The 22563-nt window shown below is 44.1% G+C and overlaps 3 protein-coding genes across 3 annotated transcripts; all 3 read left to right on the top strand.

Moving 5' to 3' along the window:
• Positions 1 to 205: 205 nt before the first annotated feature.
• Positions 206 to 6462, top strand: LOC134188520 (homeobox protein ARX-like). Its single transcript, XM_062656682.1, has 5 exons — positions 206 to 484; positions 1671 to 2263; positions 2386 to 2538; positions 5539 to 5890; positions 6407 to 6462. The coding sequence occupies exons 1-5, from the start codon at positions 361 to 363 to the stop codon at positions 6460 to 6462; spliced, it is 1278 nt and encodes a 425-aa protein (XP_062512666.1). The 5' UTR covers positions 206 to 360.
• Positions 6463 to 16183: 9721 nt separating this feature from the next.
• Positions 16184 to 17920, top strand: LOC134188789 (uncharacterized). The gene has a single exon (XM_062656987.1). It carries the CDS (start codon positions 17199 to 17201, stop codon positions 17706 to 17708), a length of 510 nt encoding a protein of 169 aa, XP_062512971.1. The 5' UTR covers positions 16184 to 17198; the 3' UTR covers positions 17709 to 17920.
• A 1497-nt stretch (positions 17921 to 19417) lies between these two features.
• Positions 19418 to 20935, top strand: LOC134188787 (uncharacterized). The gene has a single exon (XM_062656986.1). It carries the CDS (start codon positions 19432 to 19434, stop codon positions 20686 to 20688), a length of 1257 nt encoding a protein of 418 aa, XP_062512970.1. The 5' UTR covers positions 19418 to 19431; the 3' UTR covers positions 20689 to 20935.
• Positions 20936 to 22563: the final 1628 nt, after the last annotated feature.

Genomic DNA, 22563 nt, shown 5'->3' on the forward strand with positions numbered 1-22563 from the left:
ATTCCTAACAACCACTCCACCACGTGCCACATCCGGGTATCGCCACACCAAATGTGACGCCAATTTTTATTGCCGTATGTTTGTCGCGATTCCAACCACCGTTCGAAAAATCAGACTCTCATTACCGTCAGGACCGCTGATATTTTCTTGTTCAATTTTTTGCGATGCAATCGATTGTTTCCGGTTGCAGCGTGTCTCTGGCACGTGACCACACCACACGACCCTGATTGGCCGCTCAAATGACTGCTTCCTGCACTGATTGGTCTTCGCTCGACGAATCTCTGTGTGTCCTCTGCGACCATCTCTCACTCTCCACCAGTAGAACGACGCTCGACGTCGAGCGAAAACCGCGTCTCCTCGATGGAGCATCCTATTGTCTCCGGCCTGCAGACGTACACGAGAACCAACGAGGATCACGCGGCTCGAAACAACGAAGCTGTGCTCATTCGTCACGCCTCACCGCCGTCCGACCTTCCCGCACAAGGTACGATAACTGATCCTACGCTCGAACCTAATGAGATTTGGAACAGAGTAGCAACAATAGGCCAAAGGACGCGTTTGCCCGTGTAACAGCGTAATTAGATTTTCCAGCCAGACACACCCCGGGCTCCCCCGTCCTTTACTGCACGCTGCTGCTCGAGCCGATGCCTCTGCAACTCGTTTACGCTTGGATTCTCGTCGGTGCAACGGCCGGCGGCGCGCAGACGGAGCGAACGCGTTGTGTTGATGTTTCTCGTCGCCCTTTCCGCTCGTTGTCGGTCGCGTTGCGGCTTGCGGCGGGTCGAAATCGTGTCGATTTGTGCGTTTCGTTTCGTGAGAAGCGTGAATGGCGTGATTCGTCGACTAACGACGCGGCCTCTTCCGTCAAGTGTCTCACGTGTCTTCGCAGTGTCCATTGTTTCGTGCTTCTTGTTTGGTGTCGCGGGCGGCTTTTGCATCTCGTGTCGGAGAGAGAAGTCGAGCTTTGTGAAGAGAAAGAAGGCAGAGAGCGTTGTGAGCGCACGTTTCCGGTTGGGTTACATCTTGTTTCCATATGAGGATAACAACAAGTAGCGATGAAATGTACCATGTGGCAATGAGATGTTGGGTGATGCGTTTGTGTTCTGTTATTCACGGAATGCTGCGTATGTGTTGTTTTGTGTGCTCGGCGTCCATCTGTTCGTCGTTTTCCGCATAGAATGCGCTGTATTTGTTACTGCACGGTGTCTGACGACTCCTACAATAATTATTGCGTGTGTGTTGATGGCGCGTGGGCGGAGACCGCAGATTTCTGAGGATGTCGAAGGAAGGAAGCCGTGCGTTTTGCTTGCGTGCCAAGTGGCGTGTTTATCGGGTATCTGCAGTTGAAGTCACTTCCTCTTTCTGTTTGGATGCTTGACTAGAAGTGTGTAGAAGTAAGGATTTCCTTGTATGGTGTTGCTCACTCAATTAGGGTGATGCCTTATATCACTAATGATATTAACAAATAGACGCGTGTGCATGCGTGTATGCAAACAGTTGATCTGACGCGTGCAGTGAAGACATTTGGTAATTCTGTCAATAGAAGAAGAATTATGATACGCGGAGGTGTCAGAATGCATCTCCCTGGTGAGATGTGTTATGTAACAAAGTGACTAATTGGGCTGGATTTGATTTTGTGTGTAGTGAGTGTATTTGCCTTCTTCTTGTAGGTTCTGCTCAAGAGTTGGCATCATCGTATATGAATGGAACCGTATCGAAACACTCACAGATGCCTCCACCGTTGGTACCTCAGGCTGGAAACTACGAAGGAGGAGTCATCATCACTGCACCACTCGGGACTCATAGTTTGGTTATGCAAGGTTACCAGTCATCTCCTGATAGAGCGACTAGCATCTCAGAAAATTCAACTCGTGTTATTGAGGCTTTTGTTGCTAATCATCCGATTCAGAAACACTGTTCTGTTGAACGTTTGAGTGGAACTGTGGGCCTGACGACTGTGATGTCGGAAAGTCCGTACATGTCTCACGAGGGAGAAGACGAGGTCGCCGTTTCTCAGTCTGTTCACAGTTCTCTTATATCGACGTTGCCGGATAAACTTCAACAACAACAGTGTTCAGAACAGGGAGTCGAATGTATGGGACCTACGGGTGGACTGACCGATCAGTCAAGACAGGAATCGATGCCTGAATTGATGACTGAATCACAACTGGACGAGTCAGGCGACGGCGAGACACCAACAGGTTTAGCAATAGGAAGTCCAGTTGATCCTTCAGCTGCAGCCCAACAGGATCAATACTTACAGGTGAGATGTCATCCGTCAACGGTCATCCGTGTACAGCAGTCTACAGCAGTCTGACCTCAGACTGTGACCTGAAGGCTTATAGCGGCAGTCAATCATTTAACTATAATGTTTGTGCCTTACAGATGGGGAAGAGAAAACAGAGACGGAATCGGACGACGTTTACCGCTCAACAACTGGAAGAAATGGAAAGCGTATTCCAGAAGACTCACTATCCTGACGTTTTTACACGGGAAGAGTTAGCGAATAAAATTGGACTCACTGAAGCCAGAGTGCAGGTTCGTTATGCTATTAAACTTGATTGCCTAGTCTAGTGCTTGACACAAGGAAATTGGATGTGGTTTGCTCATTCTGGGCAATTGGGTACTTAACTAAAGTGAAGGGAAGAACAGTGGCAACAGACGAGATGCCTTACAGTTTCTAATAGTGTCATAGTGTCTGGCTAGTTTCCCAGTCTGGAATCAATCAGACAGAGTCACCGGTTGAGCATGAGCATGAAATATGGATTCCGCGGCACTTTGCTTTGTGTTTAGTTTGGTTTAAGGACATGCAGGGCTTATACATGGTTATGATATGCATGCTTTCTATGCCACCAAGATGCTATTTTTGGTCACAAAAGTGTGAAGAACTTTCTCGTATTAAATCTCTTATCTCAAAGTATTTAGTTACCGTATGTCACTCAAGTTAGTTATCATCCTACTAGCTAATTAAAATGTAGTTGTGGTGTATCATGATGAATTAGGTTTTAGGAAGCTTGTACAGTTTGGTAGCTTCTGACTGTGAATAAGTATGTAATGCATGAGAATGAGCCATTGAGTATTAGTCTGACAAGGAAGTATGACCGCTTATCCGGATACATTTACAAGTTTAATTTCTGCTTGAGTAGCTTTGTGTGTGTGTGTGTGTGTGTGTGTGTGTGTGTGTGTGTGTGTGTGTGTGTGTGTGTGGCACTTGTTTTGCAAGAAAAGTTGCTTGCAAGAGCAATGTGTCTGGTGGAAGGCACAAGAACAGAGTTTTCCAATGCTGTTGAAACTAGTTAAAATATGTAGCCATTTATGCCACTAGTGTGGCTTCAAAGCTACTGTCCAATACAACAGAGAATGTTTTCACTCCTAGATGTAACTGACTGAAACCAGACATGGTAAACATGTTAGCAGTTTTGTCCAGAAACTTCTGGAGTTATTGCAAATAGGTAATGATATGATTGGCTGGCAGACAAAAATACTGTGGGTAAAGTTTTTCCCCTCGCCTAATGCTTGTAGCATAGTAACCATGGCTCGTGTGCACTGTGAGGACTTGCCATATCTAAACAGGATGTGAGATAGACTTATGCATTGCTTTGTAATTATTTATGATAATATTGATTATTCTTGTCCCTAACAGTTTCTGTTCGAGACTACGAGTCTCTATGGAACCAAAATGAATGTACTCTTGCAGACAAACTTGTAGGGATGGGAGAACGGGTTTTGTAGACCACACAACGACGAGCAGCATTGGTACTTTTAAATTGGACTTTCCATCGAAAAATTTTTTCCTTCAAATTCTTGTATGATGACAGCAAATCCATTTGCCAGGAAAGCGAGTTACCAATGCATTGTGTTGCTCCCATCTTGATGCTATGTAATTTGGATTTTATATGCATTTCTTTGTCACTGCAAGCATGCAACATTTATAAACATGTAACCAGAGGAGGTAGAAGGCTAGCTTGCGTTAAAGGCACAGCCATAGGCGAATTTGGTCTTCTCTAGACTTTGTTTGCTCTAGACTTTGTTTGCTTTGTTTCTGTGCAGCTATACCTACAGAACTATACTCTAGACAATGGCTGATAAGAGCTGCTTTGCTAAGTGATGTTTACATGTGGACTTCACATGGTTACCCTGTGAGTGGTCTAGAATGTTCTGTCTTCCCTGGTTCCAGTCCTTTTTTTCTTTATTTTCTGTGTGAGACAAGACAAGACAAGTTGTATTATAGATGCAAATTTGGTCTTTAGCTAGACCCAGACCTCAAGGCAGTCAAAACGGTTTGACTGGTAATAAACCTTACTCTGAGTACACCTTATTCTAACCCCATAGGAGGATTATGAAAGTGACTATTGTACACACGTCGTACTTGCAAAGCAGTCAGCTACGGTACATGACGCTGATATGGAATGAAGTGTCAGGACCTGTGGCAACGTTAGTCCATCAGGTAGGCATGGTTGAACGAATCCGTTGAATGCCGCATCTACCCCCACTTGGGCTAATTTGCGCCAGGCAAATGCGTAAGCGTTGATCCCACCACTGGGAAAAGCACGAGAGTTTATGATAGAAAGAGTCACAACCTCTCAGAACCATCAGTGTGTGTATATCTGGATGTTGCACTCACCATGGTTCAAATGCGGGTCTTAGAAGGTGCTTATTGGCTGAATAGTAAGACCGTCCAGGTAGTACTGCGCTAACTTTGTACCTCCTGGGTTATGATGTTATGTACAGGCAGACAATTAGAGATATATCATTAAGAGTGGGATGTAAGGCTCATTTTTGGTCAGACGTCATGCTCTAGCAAGACGTTGACCTGGCATTTTGAATTTTGGGCATTCACTGTTTGATTTCACTAAATTTCTTGTAATGGTTGACATCAACGTTTAGTTCAATTTCTTTGTTTGCTGTATCATGTTCACTACTGTATGCTAAAGATAAACATAAAATTTGGCTCCTTTGCTGTTGTTTTGTTGCATTGTTATTGGTCATGGTGACGACGGGTTAAAGTAATGACATGAACTGGCGAAAAGATGAGCAAACTAAATTTGATTTACTGCGTGGATTCGATGGTAAGGAACCAATAAGCGACCCAAAAGTCCAGAAACTGACGGATGCAGCATGCAAGATCTAGTTATATGATGCCCAGTCATGTAAAAGTATGTTATTTTAGTATGTCCAATCAGAGTAAAGGTGTGGTCGGTCATGAACACAAGTTGTTCGGACAATAAGGGCATGATTGATCCTTATATTCCACTCTGTCTAAGACTTATCGTTCAAGCTAATTTCCTTCTACTAGAATGTATGTACAGAACGATGTCGCTTACCTTTAGCTGGCTATTGCATAATTCCAAATATTTGAATGACTGTCTGTGTCTGTCTGTGTCTGTCTGTCTGTGTTTGTGCACATGCCTGTGTGTGTTTGTGCACATGTCTGTGTGTGTGTGTGTGTGTGTGTGTGTGTGTGTGTGTGTGTGTGTGTGTGTGTGTGGTGTCAGTGTGGGTTGATTATATGTATTGATGTGTGTTGTCGTGTTGTAGGTCTGGTTTCAAAATCGTCGTGCCAAGTGGCGAAAACGAGAAAAAGCTCCAACTATGGTTCCAATGGGAGGCAATGCTTCCGCCATTCCATCATCGATCACCATCCCTTCATCAATGCCTATTGGACCGCCTCCCAATGTGGCAAATATCGCTGTACCGGCACATTCGTCACCGATGATTGCACCGCGTCCCATGCCGCATCCGATTGGTTCGATGGGTGGAAACTTTCGTATGACACCGGGAGTCGGTCCGATTTGGGCTAACGACGGGACATATCAGCCTTGCCCGCCGCAGCCGGGAAGTGCATTGCAACATGCATTTTTGGGTCCAAACGGCCAGATGATGATGCAAGGTATTACATGTTGTATGTGTAGTAGGAGTTGTGGGGTGCATGGAGGGTCAGGGTAAACATTGGTTTATTTCAAGCTTGGTTAATAATTTATGAAATAAAATGAGTATGTGAGTATGGATGGCTGAAGACAAAACAGTCGATTTGTTGTTGTATGGTTGGAGCAAACGGTAAATCTGATGTCTTGATGTAGTTTGGTCTATGAATCATGCAGTGTTCCAGCTAAGTGATTTGAGCGGGACACGACTTGCTGCCTTCCCCGTGCTCCTCCAGCGACTTGCCCAAATATATCTATGCAGTGAGCCAGTCAGTTATGTGGTACAAGACTGTCTCACATTACGTTGTGGTTGTCCTGGAGATTTGAGGTCTAAACCTGTGGCCTGCTAAATTGTGTCTCTTGCTTAACGACTACGACATCACCCTGTTTGTAATCACACCTTCATAGCCACCATTGCTATCTCAACTAGATGTGCAAGGTCTGAAGTGTGAGTCAATCATGTAGATTGTAAACAATGGCAGGACACAGAAGCGTGCTGTGGACTGACTTAGAGGTGTCGGCACTCATTGGGATATAGGGAGATGAGAGCGTGGAAAACCAGCTCAATGGCATAACAAGGAAGGCAAGGGTGTTTGAAGAAATAGCTCAGGATCTTCTGCCATGATTAACTGCATGCGTGCTAGTTAATAATGGGCAGAGCTATATCATAAGAGGCGGCATTTGAAAGTGAGTCTTGCCTGTTGGGCCAGGGCTCATTATTGCTTGAATATTTGTGGTGTAAATGAGACATGTGACTAGCACAAACAAAGCTACTCCTATGCATGCGTTCAGAATTCATACCATTGCTGTCGAGTAAAAGAAAACAGCAGGAGTCAGCAAGGCCGAGAAGAGCACCGAATCACTACTCGCATAGTCAGGATTTATTTGTGTTTATGCACAAATTTGCCAGACTCTATTATCCATCTCTCCATAAAACAACCGCACCACAGACTGGCACGTGTAATTCAGATTCTAACTGTGATGAGGAGAGACACGCTCAAGGCAAGCTTAGCAAGACATTGGAGAAACAGCTGGAAGAAACCATCACCTGTGGCCACTAATATGGCTTTAGTGAGGAATGGAAGACTGCAAGATCTTGGGCTGTTTACTAGCAGGAAAGAGGATGAACATAGACACAGAACTGTGATGTTTGTAAATTGTGTCAAGACTTCAGAGATCCATCAACTAAACACCAACTGACTTGGTGTAATGTAGGGCATGAGTATTTGAGGAAAGGCTATTAAGTTAATTTAATTAAAGTTGTTCCAATAGTAGGGTAGTACAGATTCTGCCTGCTTGTGAGGTAGGTTTGATCCCAATGCCAACGTTGATTACAATACAAACTCAATTTCATACAAGCTGGCAAATACAATGTGCATGACTCGGTAAAGTCCGCATACCTTCAATACAAAGTGCTCTCCTTGGTAAACCTTACCCTGCCCAATTTGAGTCCTAGCTGGAATACTGGAATGGTCACTCTATCATGTCTGTCATTGAGTCGTTTCTTGACACTGGCTTGTAACTGGATCCACAATTAGGAGAGGGCAGATTTATGGTATTGACTATGTGGGTTTTCTTTAAAATTGTTTATCTTTACCTCCAGTTTGTCTCCTTTTCATGTAATCAAATGTGCCAGCCACTTTGCCAGAGGTGCAGTGTGTGCCCAATGTATATAGATTTAAGTGAATTATGTATGAAATTGTATAAGTACACGTAGCGTATGAATTTGTACGTAGCTTTAGAAACCTAAATCATTATGTTCCCATCCAGCAAAACTAGATATGCAGAATACTTGCCTTGTATATATTTTACATCAATTTTGTCTAATCGGTTGGTGGGCAGTCTGTGCCCTCAAGGAAATTTCTAATCAGCAGACTGTTGGCCAAATTTGTGTTATGAGAAGTTACAGCAATTTAGTATGTAGGAGTATGGCCAATTTGCCTATATTTGTGATGAGGATGATGATAGCAGTAAGTGGTGGTGGTGATGATGGAGATCCTTGTTGATGTTGAAGGTGATAATTGCTCGTGTGAAATAAGAGATGACTTTATTGATGGTTGGAGGTATTGGCAGTTGCTTGAAAGTGTATTGATTGTATCTGGAACTTGTTTGTCTTACTGATGTTTACATGACTTGGTAGACATTGGTTGAGGTGTTGTGTTGACGTCGATCTATACTAGAAGACTCTGCTTCAGGGTTCTCACTAGAGATATTTGGGAGCTTGGTGGGATGGGCAGCTCCATGTCTAAGTTGGCCATGTGCACTTGAGCCGATCTTAAGTGAGTTATATTTACGTTGTAGCTATTGCGTGTAACATACCTACCAGTGCCCTGGCAAGGAAATCAACTTTGGCCGCCACTCAGCCCTTCTTAGCGATGTTCATAGGTTGCGCATGTGCAAGTTTCATGGATGAAACTACAGAAAGTCTGTCTAGTCAGGCGTTAATTGACATGCACGGACCAATGTTGTTGATTTGCAAGAAGCCATGACTAGTGTAGAGTAGATTCTAGGTGCTACACTTCTCGGACATTGTCACAAGAGGTGTGCTTTCTGTGTCTATGGGAAGCATTCGGGACTACAACTACCACAAGTACGTACGGAGCTAGGCTATTATCCCGGGTTCTTTGAAAGAGCCTGGATTTGTGGCTAATGTCACCTTTACTAAGTAATATCGTATTGTTTTTCAGTACTGTAGTATGGAATTCTCATACATTCCCTAGCTGTCAAACTTTGGACTCCGATCTACCGTTTCTGAGCGAGGCGTGCTCCTACTGGATGCTGTAGCGGGAACCCTGCTGCTTGTTCAGCTATGAGCCTATAAGAAAAGGAACTTTGTAAAAGTCCTGAGACTTGGCGAGTAGCCGGTCTGGGGACTACGTGGCTGGCTGGCTGGCTGGCTATGTCTGTCACGCTGCAGGAATGTGCCATGCCTCCTTTGTGTGACCCAATCACGAACATTAATTCTTTTATGTTGTACTTGGCAACCAAAGACAATGGACGAACAGGCAATCGTATGCGCGAAACTTCCTTGAGAGAGTTTTATTACCAGAACAGTGTAATTCATGTGTGCGATTGTTAGGACCTGTCAGAAATAAACAACAGAACTCACCTGTCTGCACCTGCTGACCCAAAATCGATTGCTTTCTTGGTTTTACGATATTTATACGGGAATCGAACATTATGTGGCCATGAGCAATTTATGTCCCGTATACGATGACTCTACTTCAATGACTACAGACTATTTATGGACTTTGCGGTCATGCGAAACGACAGTCGCTATGTAGGATTTTAAATACATTTTACAGGTAGCACAGCTAGAAAGAATATAACGTCTATATTCGTAGTTCTTCGTGACAGTTACCCCTCCTAGTGTACGCGGTGTTCAGGACTTTGAAGGCTCATAGCTGTAGAAGCGATGGTGTAAACACAGCTTCCATTACTAGTTGTACTGACATCCACTAGCTTGTGATGTGGTAGAGATTGCTGGAGCTTGCAACAGTGTTTTGCCAAGAAGTTGTGGAGTGATGATTGGGTATATTTTAGGGCATGGCTTACATGATCCGCCACGACTTGTTACCCTCTACTCCCAATGCTTTTGCTGATGCTGAGAGCTGCATCTGGCTCCAATCGATGACATTTCTCGAAGAAATATTTTGGTAAAGACGTCTTGATGGGACACCATGACGATGTCTGGGAAAGAAGTAGAGCAAACGCTCCGACAATCAAGCATTGTGACACAACAGACAAGAAAGTGACAAACAGAATGTATCACACTGTTGATGGTCCGTTATCTGAAAGAGCAGACTAAGAAAGCTGCAACTTTTGTTAACAGTGGGGAAACTATGTTGCCCAGTCTCACATTTATCATACTATGGCATGGTTAAACATCTGCCACTGCCATCCATGTACCAGCTGCAGGTTTCAAACAACCCTTGCTCTTGTTTAGCCAGAATCCCAGAAGATGACCTAGACTTGCTCTGTCACAGGGCTTCTTTATCACTGACATGCAGACTGCTGTGTTGGATCCCACACCACCTTAGTGCCTTGAGTGACAGATTGTATTATAGCAGGGCGGGTCTGCGGCTCGTGAACAGTAGTGGTCACCATTCAAAAAACTGCTCACCTTCCAATTCTCATTAGCTTGGAGCAAATAAAACACTAGCTAAAATACATAGTGGTGTTCGGAACATGCTGAGTGATGGTTGGTGTGTGTTGAATGATGGTCAGGCCCGACTACAAAGAGTTATAGTACAGTACAAAGACAGATGTGGTTTCAATGCGGGGCTGTAAAGGGAAGTTAGATTTCTTCTTGGCCATAGTGTATGTTATTTCGAGTGCACCAATCAATTGCTGTCGCTAAACTAGTAAAGGCGTGTTGTGTTCGTCTTCCTGATATCCGTTATTATTTTCAGCCCTTACTTTTGCTATTTCACAAGCAACTGCCTGTCTTGTGCATATCTGACCAACTGTTGTTTGATAACATCAGTCTAAGAATAGTGCACTCTTTCCTTGACTGAGTACTATATCAGTATGAACATGCCTGTTTGTCTGGTAGCACCAACATAATGTGCACATCAAACCCCGAACTCTCAGGTTCATCCTCGTCAAGAACAGCAAGCAACAAAAGATACTGAGTCATCCAATCTGCTTTGTACTTGCCTTTCTTTTGTGAGGTAACTACCTCACTCGAGTGTGCAGTCAATGAGTCAGTACATTGCAATTCATCGAAACTACTTGAGAGAGGAGAGCTCATCGACGTTTCATCACAGAAATGTAACCTCATGGTGTAACGAAATGCGCAAGTACAGTTAGACCGTGGCTGCCCACTCTCATAGCATGGAAAGTTTGAAACTGCAAGGCAAGGCAAGGCAAAGCACAGCTGCACTCATGCTCTGTAGTGACTTCCCTGATTTCACTTGTGTTTGCATAGCTGAAAGGGATACCTTTTATGTTGATTTTACTCACTCTAGATTGTTTAGTGATTTGTTTGTTGCTTAGCATTCGAGAGGTTGCAATACTAGTGAAGAGAGGTTTCATCATTATTTCGTTGTGGTCCCACTGTTTGTTGAGTACATTAACTGTGTCTACTATTGTACATTAACTGTGTTTACTATTAGACGTAGTAGACATCAGTTGGGTGTCCTATGAGTCATCGTCTTATGAGATTTCTGATATGAAGTTACCACATGGGTTATTTCTAGTGGGATTGGTGGTGCCAATAATTTTTATTTGATTTGTTGCGATTACTTGGGTCTATGAAGTTTAGCAATTTTTTTTATTTAGTTGTACAGTATGTCGGCAAATGTCCACTAGCAGAGTGTGCACTAAGGTTTCAGACATTGCCGGACATGATGTGTTTGAGTTTTCGCTGGACACGAGACATAACAGTCGTACAATCCGACATACACTTATGTCAAGAACTCAATCGAATGCACGCCCAGAAATGTGATGTTCTGCGGTTGTGAATGATGTGAAGGTTGTGTCTCCAGAACATGCGGTAGTGAATTTAGTGTTCGAATCAACACGAATATAGAGTACATAGTAGACTTACGTAGCGTGTTCTGGTTTGCAGTGTACAATACCGCTGCTAACGTACGCTAGTTAGTCTCTTATGTAGTGTGGTTTGGGCTCTTCTATATGGAAGTGTTCTGATTTCATGTGCAGTGATACTGTGAATGCACAGCGGAACTTGCGTTTTTGAAGAAATCCTGATGAGACAAAGCACCGCCACATGCACAATGAAGGGAGGCGTGTGGTCACGTGTCTGACAGCATGCAGTCTGGTTAGTAGCAACATCATAGAATCGTGTACAGAAAGCCACACGCAAATGTTTATCAGCAGAAATTGCTGTGTTTACGTGTTACATGGAATGACTTCCAATTGCCCATGCTACACTGTGAACGGTATTTGTCACAGAAAGATTTAAGTCTCACATTCCAGTGTTAGTTGGACATAATGTCTGTTTTTAGGCGATCGGACAAAAGCTCATTTCAGTCAGAAAATGTCTGACTGTTATTTTGTACTCTGCACTTGATACTGGTGACAGCAGAATTTGGGCATTAGTAGTGTTTATTCGTTTGTAGTTGTGTGCTAAAAGAGGGATTGGGGTAAGGTAGGTGTGTGTGTGTGTGTGTGTGTGTGTGTGTGTGTGTGTGTGTGTGTGTGTGTGTGTGTGTGTGTGTCAGTTGTATTGATATATACATGTATACACACACACACACACACACACACACACACACACACACACACACACACACACACACACACATATATATAGATATATATATATATTATATCTCTTGTATTGTTAGAGCAGCTTAGAGAGCAGCTAAGCTGCTCTACATCTAAAATACTAGCAAATGTACTGTTTGCGTACAAGACAAAAAGAAGACACTAAAAGCACTATATAGCAGATAAGAGTTATAGAATAGTACAGCAGGTAAACAAAGAGGCCTGAAGAGCACGGAAAGAAGGGTGATTGTGCGACAAACTTTGTGATCTTGCCCAATGGCACCATTTCTCACAAAGACAGAAAGAAGTCTCCACATCAAAAGGAAAGAAGAAAGGTTGAACATGAACAATACAGAAGATGAAAAATTGAAGAGCGCTGAAGAAGGGGTGAAAGTGCGGCAACACACAATATTCCATACAACTGCAATGACCAGAGGTAAAAGAAAAAGAATCCAAGAAAGAGAAATCAGAAGAATCAAGCAAAGAAACATGAGAAGCCCTGGGTACGTGTTGAAGATGAGGCAAGCTTCAGGAACTCCACCAACTGTCCCGCTCGATGACAAATGAGGCAGCAAGTAATAAGTAGAGTCGTCACAAACAGCCAAAGCCATCGAAACAATACAAATGTAAACAGGAACATGCAGAGCGTTGGAAGTAGGGTAATGATGCGGCAAACTTTGTGTTCCCGTTGACCTGTATACTCCAACGGACAGACAAAATACGGACAATAGGAATACGACGAATTGACAGTTGCCCAGACAACAATAAAGCCAATGAAAAAGCATTCATTCCTCAAATGGGGTTGCATCATCAGGACTGACGCAGACAGCCAGAGTGGCAAAAGCCACAATGGCACAGTCTGAAAAGATGACGACCTCCTCTTCTCTTGTACCTTCAGCAATTGATGGCTACGACAATTCTCGCGGCAATGCCAGCCGTACATCCGAGCTATATACTGTTGTTTATATGCAACTGTTGAATGGTGTGCATATGCAACTGTAGATATTATTCATTTGGATGGTGCGCACAAACACACACACACACACACACACACACACACACACACACACACACACACACACACACACACACACACACACACACATCTTGAGGCCTTGACCTTGAGAGCTGTCCATTAAAGCATCAATGATAACGGTGTCCTCGAAGGAGCAAAACCATATAAAAGGTAATAAGTGGCTGTCACTGTGTTGTCTGTCGCTGAACAGAAACGAGGATGTCGTGTTTGATCTCCCTGTTTACGGAAAGATCTCCCACACAGGCATCTGTAGATTGTTTCTTTTGGCTAGCAGTTAGAGCAGTAAGCTGTCGAGTTTGTAGATTTGCTATGTTTGTAGTTGGCCGACAATCGTTGACCAGAGTCTTCCACTTTGCTCTATCTTGAGCAAGGCCTCAGGGTGTACCAATGTGCCTTGAACATATTCATGTTTTTCAAGTCATTTTGACACTGCATCCTTCCACCACATTTTAGCGCCCAAGTTGGCATGGCCTTTTAGAGGGTATCTCTCCAAAAAGAATTTGCTTATGAGCAGGAGTGGAGCCCATACGGACAACATGCCCTCGCCAACATAACCGATGAGACATTAAAACATCAGAAATTCATTCGCTCATGCCAAACTTTGATGATAGCTGTCTTAATGTAATATGGTTCTGCCACTGTCGGTGTCTAGTGACACTGAGAATAGTCTGGATACTTCAATTATGAAATGAATCTACGTGTCTGATATCGTTAGACTTGGCTGCCAATGTATGTCTCTGTGTCGTATGACATAGTGTGTAGAATGACAGCTTGATAGACAGTTTTTGTAGCTATTGAAAACACACACACACACACACACGCGCGCACACACACACACACACACACACACACACACACACACACCACGCACCAAAAGTTAGCTAGTCGGAGTCCAACAGTCCTAATGACAACTTGTATTGCAGTTTTATTCTATTATGAATTGCTGAGCTAAGTCGATCTACTAAAAAGATTTATGTATATCACAGGCTTCTTTAGTAGAATCTGTTGTGATCACTGAGTTGATATATTTAGTACAAACACGTTCCAAGAACTTATTAATTTAATAATAATTATTGCATAATTAATTTATTAATTTAGTAATAATTCATTAGGACAAACAGTATTCCAAGAACTATGTCTTTAACTTAACAAACTAGTTGATGTCTTAGGAGCGATTGTGGTTACTATGTTTGAATGCACTTTTTAGGGCTTGCAAGTTTGTTGTGTACAAACTTATTTGATTTAGTGTTTACATAAGAGATTTAGCGAACGTGTAACTGTGTATCAGGTTGGGATCTCTAGCTAGAGACAGTACTGCTCGGCTTCGTACGTCTCAGACTTGACTCGAATTTATGTGGAACGAACCATGTCGAGACAGATAAAAAAAATTTTAATAGATGATAATAATTAGATGTTGAGTTTTGTGGACAGTGGCGATGGGTTGTTGTAGTATTATTTTCTTGGATTGGCAGTTTCTCGCTCAGAGAAATTGAGAAATATATTGTGAACGAGAAGGTCGTGTTGAGACAACTGATTGTGGGTAGAGATTGGAGACCAAAGGGTGTAGAGTAATCATCTCAGTATGTGAGATGCTATATATGTATTAACTGTCTGTCTGTTAGTCTGTCTGTCTGTCTATTGGTTTTGTCCATCCGTCTGTCTGTTTTTTGTCCGTCTGTCTGTCTGTTTGTTTGTCCATCCGTTTGTTTGTCTGTCTGTTTGTTTGTCTGTCTGTTTGTCTCTGTGTGTCTGTTTGTCCATTCATCTGTCTGTCTGTTTTTTTATTCATTTGTCTATATTTTTCTCTGTTTGTCGGTGTTTGTTTGTCCCTCCATCTGGCTGTTTGTCCATCCATTTGTCTGTTTCTCCATCCGTTTGTCTGTTTCTCCATCCGTTTGTCTGTTTGTCCATCCGTTTGTCTGTTTGTCCATCCATTTGTCTGTTTGCCTCTCACTAAAAGCGGGTCACTGAGACGGCAAGTACAGCAGGATGCATAGACATCTGTGCATTATGTTATCAGAACGCCAAACTCGATGGCAGTGAGTACCAACTCTTATAACAAACTTAGCACACAAATGTCTATAATCGCATCCGACAGTTTGTTTTCTTAACAACCCGAATGTCTAACCTTTTTCTCTTTATTAGTATCATCGCATTCCCTGGTACTTGTTTGATTGCCACCTAATCAGATTTGCCAGTCGATGACATAGTTATCACTTGCTCTCGTTATTGCCTTCTTTGGGTTCACAATCTGGTCAGAAGGTTAATGTGTATAGTAGGGTCCTTATTGACTGCACATTTTTTCACTCTGAAGTGTATTTAATGTCCGAGTTAACGAAGCTTGATTTGTGAGTGTGATTTCTAAAGATGGTATTGTTTTTATTTGATCAGCTTGTGTGTCGTTATCCAAGTAAATGTGGACGTTGTCAATGTGCATGTCGTTATGCAAAACGACGATTAAGATGTGAGTGGCTCATCTTGTGTGGTTATACCAGGTGCGCCGAGTTTTTTGTTGTGAGAAGACATCTGGTGTGAGATTTCATCAGATTGTGTTTGTGTTGAGTGCGTGATATTCCTGGGTGTTTGTTTGGATTCATTTGTTGATGTACGTTTTTCTCATTTTTGATATCGTGAGAGACATAGTGAGTTATGTCATTATGATTTGGTCCGGCTTCTGAGTGATCTTGTGCTTCTTTTCCTGTTGTAACCAAAAACGGTTTCGTACCGTTGTGCAAAGGAATTCCTATAGTGATGAGGTGTAATGGTTGTTGGATGAGTTGAGTTAGCATTTGGCTTCATTCATTAGACTTTAGATGACAAAGCAGCCAGCCATTGATTAGGTCGGTTGGTAATTGGTATACATATACATTTGGATGGTATGGTGTCCTCGTGTACAGACTGAATATTTTCTCCTTATTTGGTGTGGTGGTTCTCGTGATTCGGTGTGTGTGTGTGTGTGTGTGTGTGTGTGTGTGTGTGTGTGTGCGTGTGTGTGTGTGTGGCTACTCTGGTATTCACATTGTATTCGTCACGATGTGCTAGAGATGTGATCGAGTGTGATGCGGTTACCACCCATTCATTAGGCCAGTTCCAGTGTAGATGCCAATTTGTAGTAGTAACTTAGTGATTAGTGATAGTGTAATGAGCAATTGAGACTACCAGTAGATACTTTGTCTTGAGACTGACTGCCGACTGTCATCCATTTGTGAGAGTTGGTGGCCTTGATGATTACGATGTTGAATATTACCCGCATCTTTCACTTTCTAAGTCTGGTACGCTTTGCATGCTATGCTGCATGCCACTCGAAATCCTAATCACTGATGCCACCAACCTCTTACATATGTATGATAGTAATCAGTCCCAATAGTAAGTATGACATGTGGTATGTCATTTTAGTATTCATATGGTATGTCATTGTTACTATTGGGTCTGCTTACTGTCATGTATTTGTGAGAGGTGGTGGCCTCAATGATTTTGATTTTACTGGCATGGGATAGCCTGAGATTTTGAAGTTGAAAGGTGTGGATACTTTCTATTGGGACTGATAGTGACTGTCCTATAATAGTGAGATTCAGTGACTTCAATGATTTCGATGTTCGATGGCATGCAATAGTCTAGTAGTAGAATACTATTTACTATTATTTATCGTTATTTATTATAGGTTCGACTCACTGAGTAAACTGATTTATTATTGACATGGACAATATTTAAAAATATAACATGATGTGTTGTTTTTTAAACTATATGTTGTAGTCAACTGGTTTGCCGTACTAATTGGTCACATTGTAAAAGTATATCTCTGGGTATTGATGATCAAAAAAATTATTTATTATTACTATTATTATTTTTATTATTACTATATGTTTTCAAAGATACACTGGCGTCCGTGTATGCGTGCGTGCGTGTATCCGTGTAAACCAGCATTCTAATCATTGATTTTTCTTGTAGCGCCCTATTCGGCTATCACCCACCACACAGCAGCTGTCGGACCTGGAGGGATCCCTCTCATGCAGCCCCTCGGCCAACCCATGCCCGTCAACTTCATGTCTCCACCCGCCTGCGTTCACGCCGTTCAGACGTCGACCAACGCCGCCGTGGCTGCCGCCTCGTCAGGCGGAGCCGGAATCGCGAGCTCCTCCCCCGGCTACACAATCACCTCCATTCCGCAGCTTCCGCAGCGCGGACGCGACGACGGAATGATCATGGCGAGCAACGCCGGCCAGTTGCAGATGCAGATGCAGATGCAGTCGCCACGTCAGCCGTTGCTGATGCACAACCCGATGACACCTCACATTATGCTGCAGCCGGGCCAATGGGCGGTGACGGACCGTGATGCGCCGCCGCACCTCCTGCCGCAACAGCAGCAACCGGAAATGGGCGTGAGCGACGTTCCGGTTTCGGATGGCGGAAACGTCGGCGACGGCAAGTGTCAAGTGCAGAGCATCGACGCGCTACGACTGCGAGCGAAAGAACACTCGGCCGCACTGGCGATGGCCGGCGCAAATCGGATTCAGTAGAATAACTTTTTGACGGGTGGTGTAGTATGCATGGATGCTCTTGGCCCTTTGGTTACGTCTTTTTTGTCTGTCTTTTGACGCAGCGTTGACGACTGTGGCGGGTGTATGTACCACTGGGCGTCTTACCTGACTTTTACTTATAGTTTCCATGTTTAGAAGGCGGCCTCAAGTGTCGAGGCGCCTCGGTTTCTTGAATATACTACGACTCTGATTCATTTCAGTTCACGTTTCGGAGCGCATGCCGCATTTTTGTATACGACGGCTTATGTACTAGAACGTTTGGTGCTGTGTGTCTTTCTCTTTGATAAATCATACACTGTAGTTACTCTTGCGAATAGGGTTGAAGCCATAGAATTCCGTGGAGGATTGCAGACAAAGGAAGGCATCACTGATAGCCATATTTCTGATGTTGATTCGGTCGCTTCCTCCGCACATAGTGGCACCTGCTCTCACTAGATCAGTCACACATGCTGCACAAATTGTCATCAGAACTGTAGCTACAGGTGAAGCTACAGATGATGTATTCTTTTGTCTGCTATCTTAAAGGGCATTCCATAGCTTCTAGCCTATTCCCTAGCCTCCCTGTATGAAATGACACTTGCAGAAGCAGTGTTGTAAGAGCCTTGTTTAGCCTTGTTGTATATATATGAGGTATAGTACAGTACTGTACATAGCTATGGGTGATGACTTCCTTTGTCTCTTATCTTCAGAGTTCTAGAGAATTCCATAGCTTCTAGCCTATTCCCTAGCCTCAGTGTATATGATAAGGCACATACAGAAGCAAGGTGTTTCAAGAGCCTTAATTGCCGTTGTCTAAGAGGTACACTGTACAGTACATACATAATATTATGTACACACTGAATGGACTGGACGACAGTGTGTGATGCTCTATGTTCTCTAGCCTCACTGTGTGAAAAGCACATACAGAAGCAAAATGTTCTAGGAAACTTGTTGTATATGAGGCACTGTACATACACACTGAATGGGCTGGTCATAATTGTGGAGACAGTATGTGATGTTTGTTTCACTCTGGTTGCTGCCATTTATTCATTTGCTGTTAGAAATCAATTAGAATTTGCTTGTTTAGCCGAAGAGCTCGTTTGCCAGTTGACGAAATCATATCTCGTGTTTGCGAACGTGACCGTGCTAATGAACGGGTGCGATCAGTAGCATTCTCGTTTGTTATTTCGTTCAACCGTCTGGCACTTCACGGTGGGCAGTTGGATGTGTCGTCTGGGTACAGATGCGCAGTCGTATAGATGCATGGAGATTGGTTGCATAAATAATTTCATGTGTTGATGAGTGATGGTGTCTAGATAAACAATGCAACCAGCATTGGTTAGTATTTACTCATTGGGACTTGGATTTGTAATCGATGTCATGGTGTTGATGTCGGTGGGGGTGTCGATCCCGAGTGCTAACCTCAAGCTGTCAATACTTGATATAGTCGCAATAGCCGCATTGGGGCTTCACGGGCTGTGGTCTCACAGTCGGAGAGGAAGCTCTCGCAAGCTCTCCTATGCAAATGTTGAGTTGACCAAGCCACGCGTGTTGAATCAATTACACGGATTCCTATCGTTTAGGCGTGGCGAAGCGGTTGATAGGCGTGGCTCTAGTCTCTGCGGCATAATTATGTAAATTACCACGCATGATTGCATTGATTTTATAAGCGGCGGCACAGCTTGATCGGGGCCATTCGTCGATGTGATACCGTTGGGTGAAGATGCGTGTGGAGTCGACCGTCCGTCTCGTGACCGCGCTTGTCGTCGTCGTCGCCGTGCGCCGTCCGTCGTCCGTCGACGCGGCGCCGACGTTTCGTCGTTCGACGTTCTCGATCAGCTACTTGCTCAATCTCGGAAATGGTGTGCAAGAGAAGAAAACGCCCGTCGTGCAATCGCCAGTGACCGTGCTTCCTGCAAAGTACATCTTACCTGATCAACTTACAGACGCCCTGATCATCATCCTCGGGCACGTGCGAGAAGCCAATGAGACGGCGAAGAGGCACGCGACCGAAGCCATGTCGTTCATTGGCGTGATGAACAGTCCCATACAGTTGGAACGGTCGGCGACGGAGCTTATGCGAGAGCTCCGTCACGCGTGGAAGGGCCTGAGACGACATGCGTCGGTCGAGGCGGTCCAAGCTGTAACGGACGAATACGAGACGTGGTTCAAGCTTCTCTCACAGATCGTTCGCAAACTCAAACGTGCCCGTCCGGCACCGGCTGCCGCCTGGCTTCGTTCCGTCCATCTCAACTATACGATTCAACAGCACGCATATAACCAGTTGAAATCTCAAGCGATCAAGTTGGTGTGGAAAGCGTCATTGAATCGACACAACGACACCGCATATGTCGGCGCCGTCGCCAACGCGATGCGTTCGCTGTCGACCGACTGTCAACGCATAGCGCCGCAAATCGAAGCGACGTGGTCTTCTAGCCGGAGAGCGTTAGCCGAGCTGTCGAAACCGGCGCTCAACTTGGATATCACGATGAGATCGAATTCGGATCGAGCCCGCGTGTTGGTCCAGCAGATGCGTCAGACGTTGCTCAAACCGATGGCGCGAGATCTCCGCACTCTGGGCAACAAAGTCGAGCAGAACGGTTCGCTATACGTCACAATCGCATCCAATATCATCGGAGACTGGAAGACGGCCGTCAACGACTCGCACCATCGCGGTTTCCTTCTCGATCAGACGCCCAAGCAGCTCGGAGAGTTGAACACGCTCATGCGAAATCTTAAGAAGATCGTCGTGAATCTTGCCGGTGATACAGTCAAGCTGAGACAAGTGGTTATGGATCTGCTCGGGTACAACAAGAACAAGAACTCGTCGAAATCGCCGCCGCCGGTTCTGACGGAGATCGACGGACTGACGTCGGCGCTGAAGTTTTTCGACTCGGCTCCGAGCATCGCGGACGGGGAGAAGATGGTGAGCGATCTGCTCAAACGATTGAGACGTCTCATCAAGGCGATACCGAGCTAGAAGTCGGAGAGTAAGCTAGATACGATTTCTCTACACGTGGCCGTCGGTCGGTCGTATATAAGACATGTATGTATACAAGGACACGCGCATGATAGCTTTACAGCGTCTATAGTTACAGCAGTGTTGCCATTGAGTGGTGGCAGTGTGTATGGAATGTCAGCAGACAAACTGCTAGGCGACATCGCGCTATATAATACTGTATACCGTACTTATAGCTATTATTATATATCATGAAACTCGATACTCACTCGGCTGTGAAGCGAATTATTGTTGCTTTGAGCGAGCGAAACTTCGTTATCTGTGCGAGAAGACGTAGAGAGGAGAGCAGATGCACGTAGAGAAACCATAGAGATTTCTTCGAGGTGGAACCAAGTGGTAATCGGTCGTGAATGACTGTCGAAATGACGGGCTTCTCGAAATGACTGAGTGCCGGCTGTACGGTAAACCGGATGCGATTGCTTGTTTGAGAGAGTGTAAACTGTTGAGATTCTGATTGGAACTTTATTCCTTTTATCAATCGAGATAAGGCATTGTTCGATGCAATCCAAATGAGTATACGTGCTCTTCTTACCGCATACCGCAGTGCATGCGCGTGATGTGGACTAGGTGTGTGTGTGGCCACGAATTACGAGCGTCGATTTCTAACAACGTGGGTTTCACAGCTACCTACAAGAAGAAGCGCGCTCGACGTTCCGGGAGTCCTGCAAAGCGCGGATGTAGACCGACATTTTTGTTGGCGTCGACCGCGATGAGTACAAATAGAAGTGGACCGAAAGGCCATGTGACAGTGTCAGTTACCGGTCGTCTAATCATTTTTGATCGTCGATTAGGTAGTACGTACGTCGCAGCAGCATGCACGTAGTTTACCGTAAGGTAAGCCTACACAAAGTTTACTATAATTTTTCACGTCTCGTCGACTCTCCTAGGTTAGAGAGCAAACGGGACGTTTCATTTCCTCATTTGTGTATAGAGATACCCGTAATGGATGGCTTCCGTAGATGCCTAACTATACTCATTGGAACGAAATGACAACATGCATAACTGAATAATTCGCGCAGATTAGAGATTCTAATCCATCACGTTTGCGGTTAACTAAATCACACTGTCGAGTCAGTTTCAAGAAATACAAGATTAGCAATATTTTAGAGACACAGCAGCACGAATGTCTATCATATTTTCCAATTATTTTCTGCAAGAGTGCCACTATAACACTAACTGCATGAAACCAAGCAACAACAAACTGGAAATGAAAAAGCCATGTTTACTCTCTAGAGCAACTAGATAGTGATGCACGTGCAAACGATATCGCTAGTAAGCAGTGGGTATCGCATGGCCTCCTATGGAAACAGCACTTTGCGCTTGCAAGGCGAATTACAGATAGAATCAGTTGAGATGCGATTTGTTTGTAATAGTGATGGTATAGTTAGATACAGATAGTTATGTTTGTCCACTTACATGGCTGCGAGTGCATGCTGCCTCGTCATTATCGATTGCCAATCGTTCTGAACAAGATCACTATGCAAGGAAAGTTTGAATACTAACAAGGGCTTCATCAAAAACGAATGTCAAAACGGGAAGAGCTCGAGTTGATCTATTCGCATGACTTTGACTTACGTTTGTCTTGAGATACTAAGATAATAAGGCAACACTATCAGCTGGCCATATATTTGTACAAGCGCCTGCAACGGTAACAAGGCCACAAAGACATGCATGGGAATCACCGGTCGTTCCAAGTGTATAGTAGATTCCTCTGACGTCCAGCCAAGTATTCGTATGCATGTCTATCTAGCTACAACGGCAGCCTTCTGTGTGGTTCACTTCTCATCATAAGAAAGCCCCAAGTTTAGTTATGCATGCATGCATGCACTCATCATG

The sequence above is a fragment of the Corticium candelabrum genome, chromosome 13 (assembly GCF_963422355.1).
Source record: "Corticium candelabrum chromosome 13, ooCorCand1.1, whole genome shotgun sequence".
Taxonomy (NCBI): domain Eukaryota; kingdom Metazoa; phylum Porifera; class Homoscleromorpha; order Homosclerophorida; family Plakinidae; genus Corticium; species Corticium candelabrum.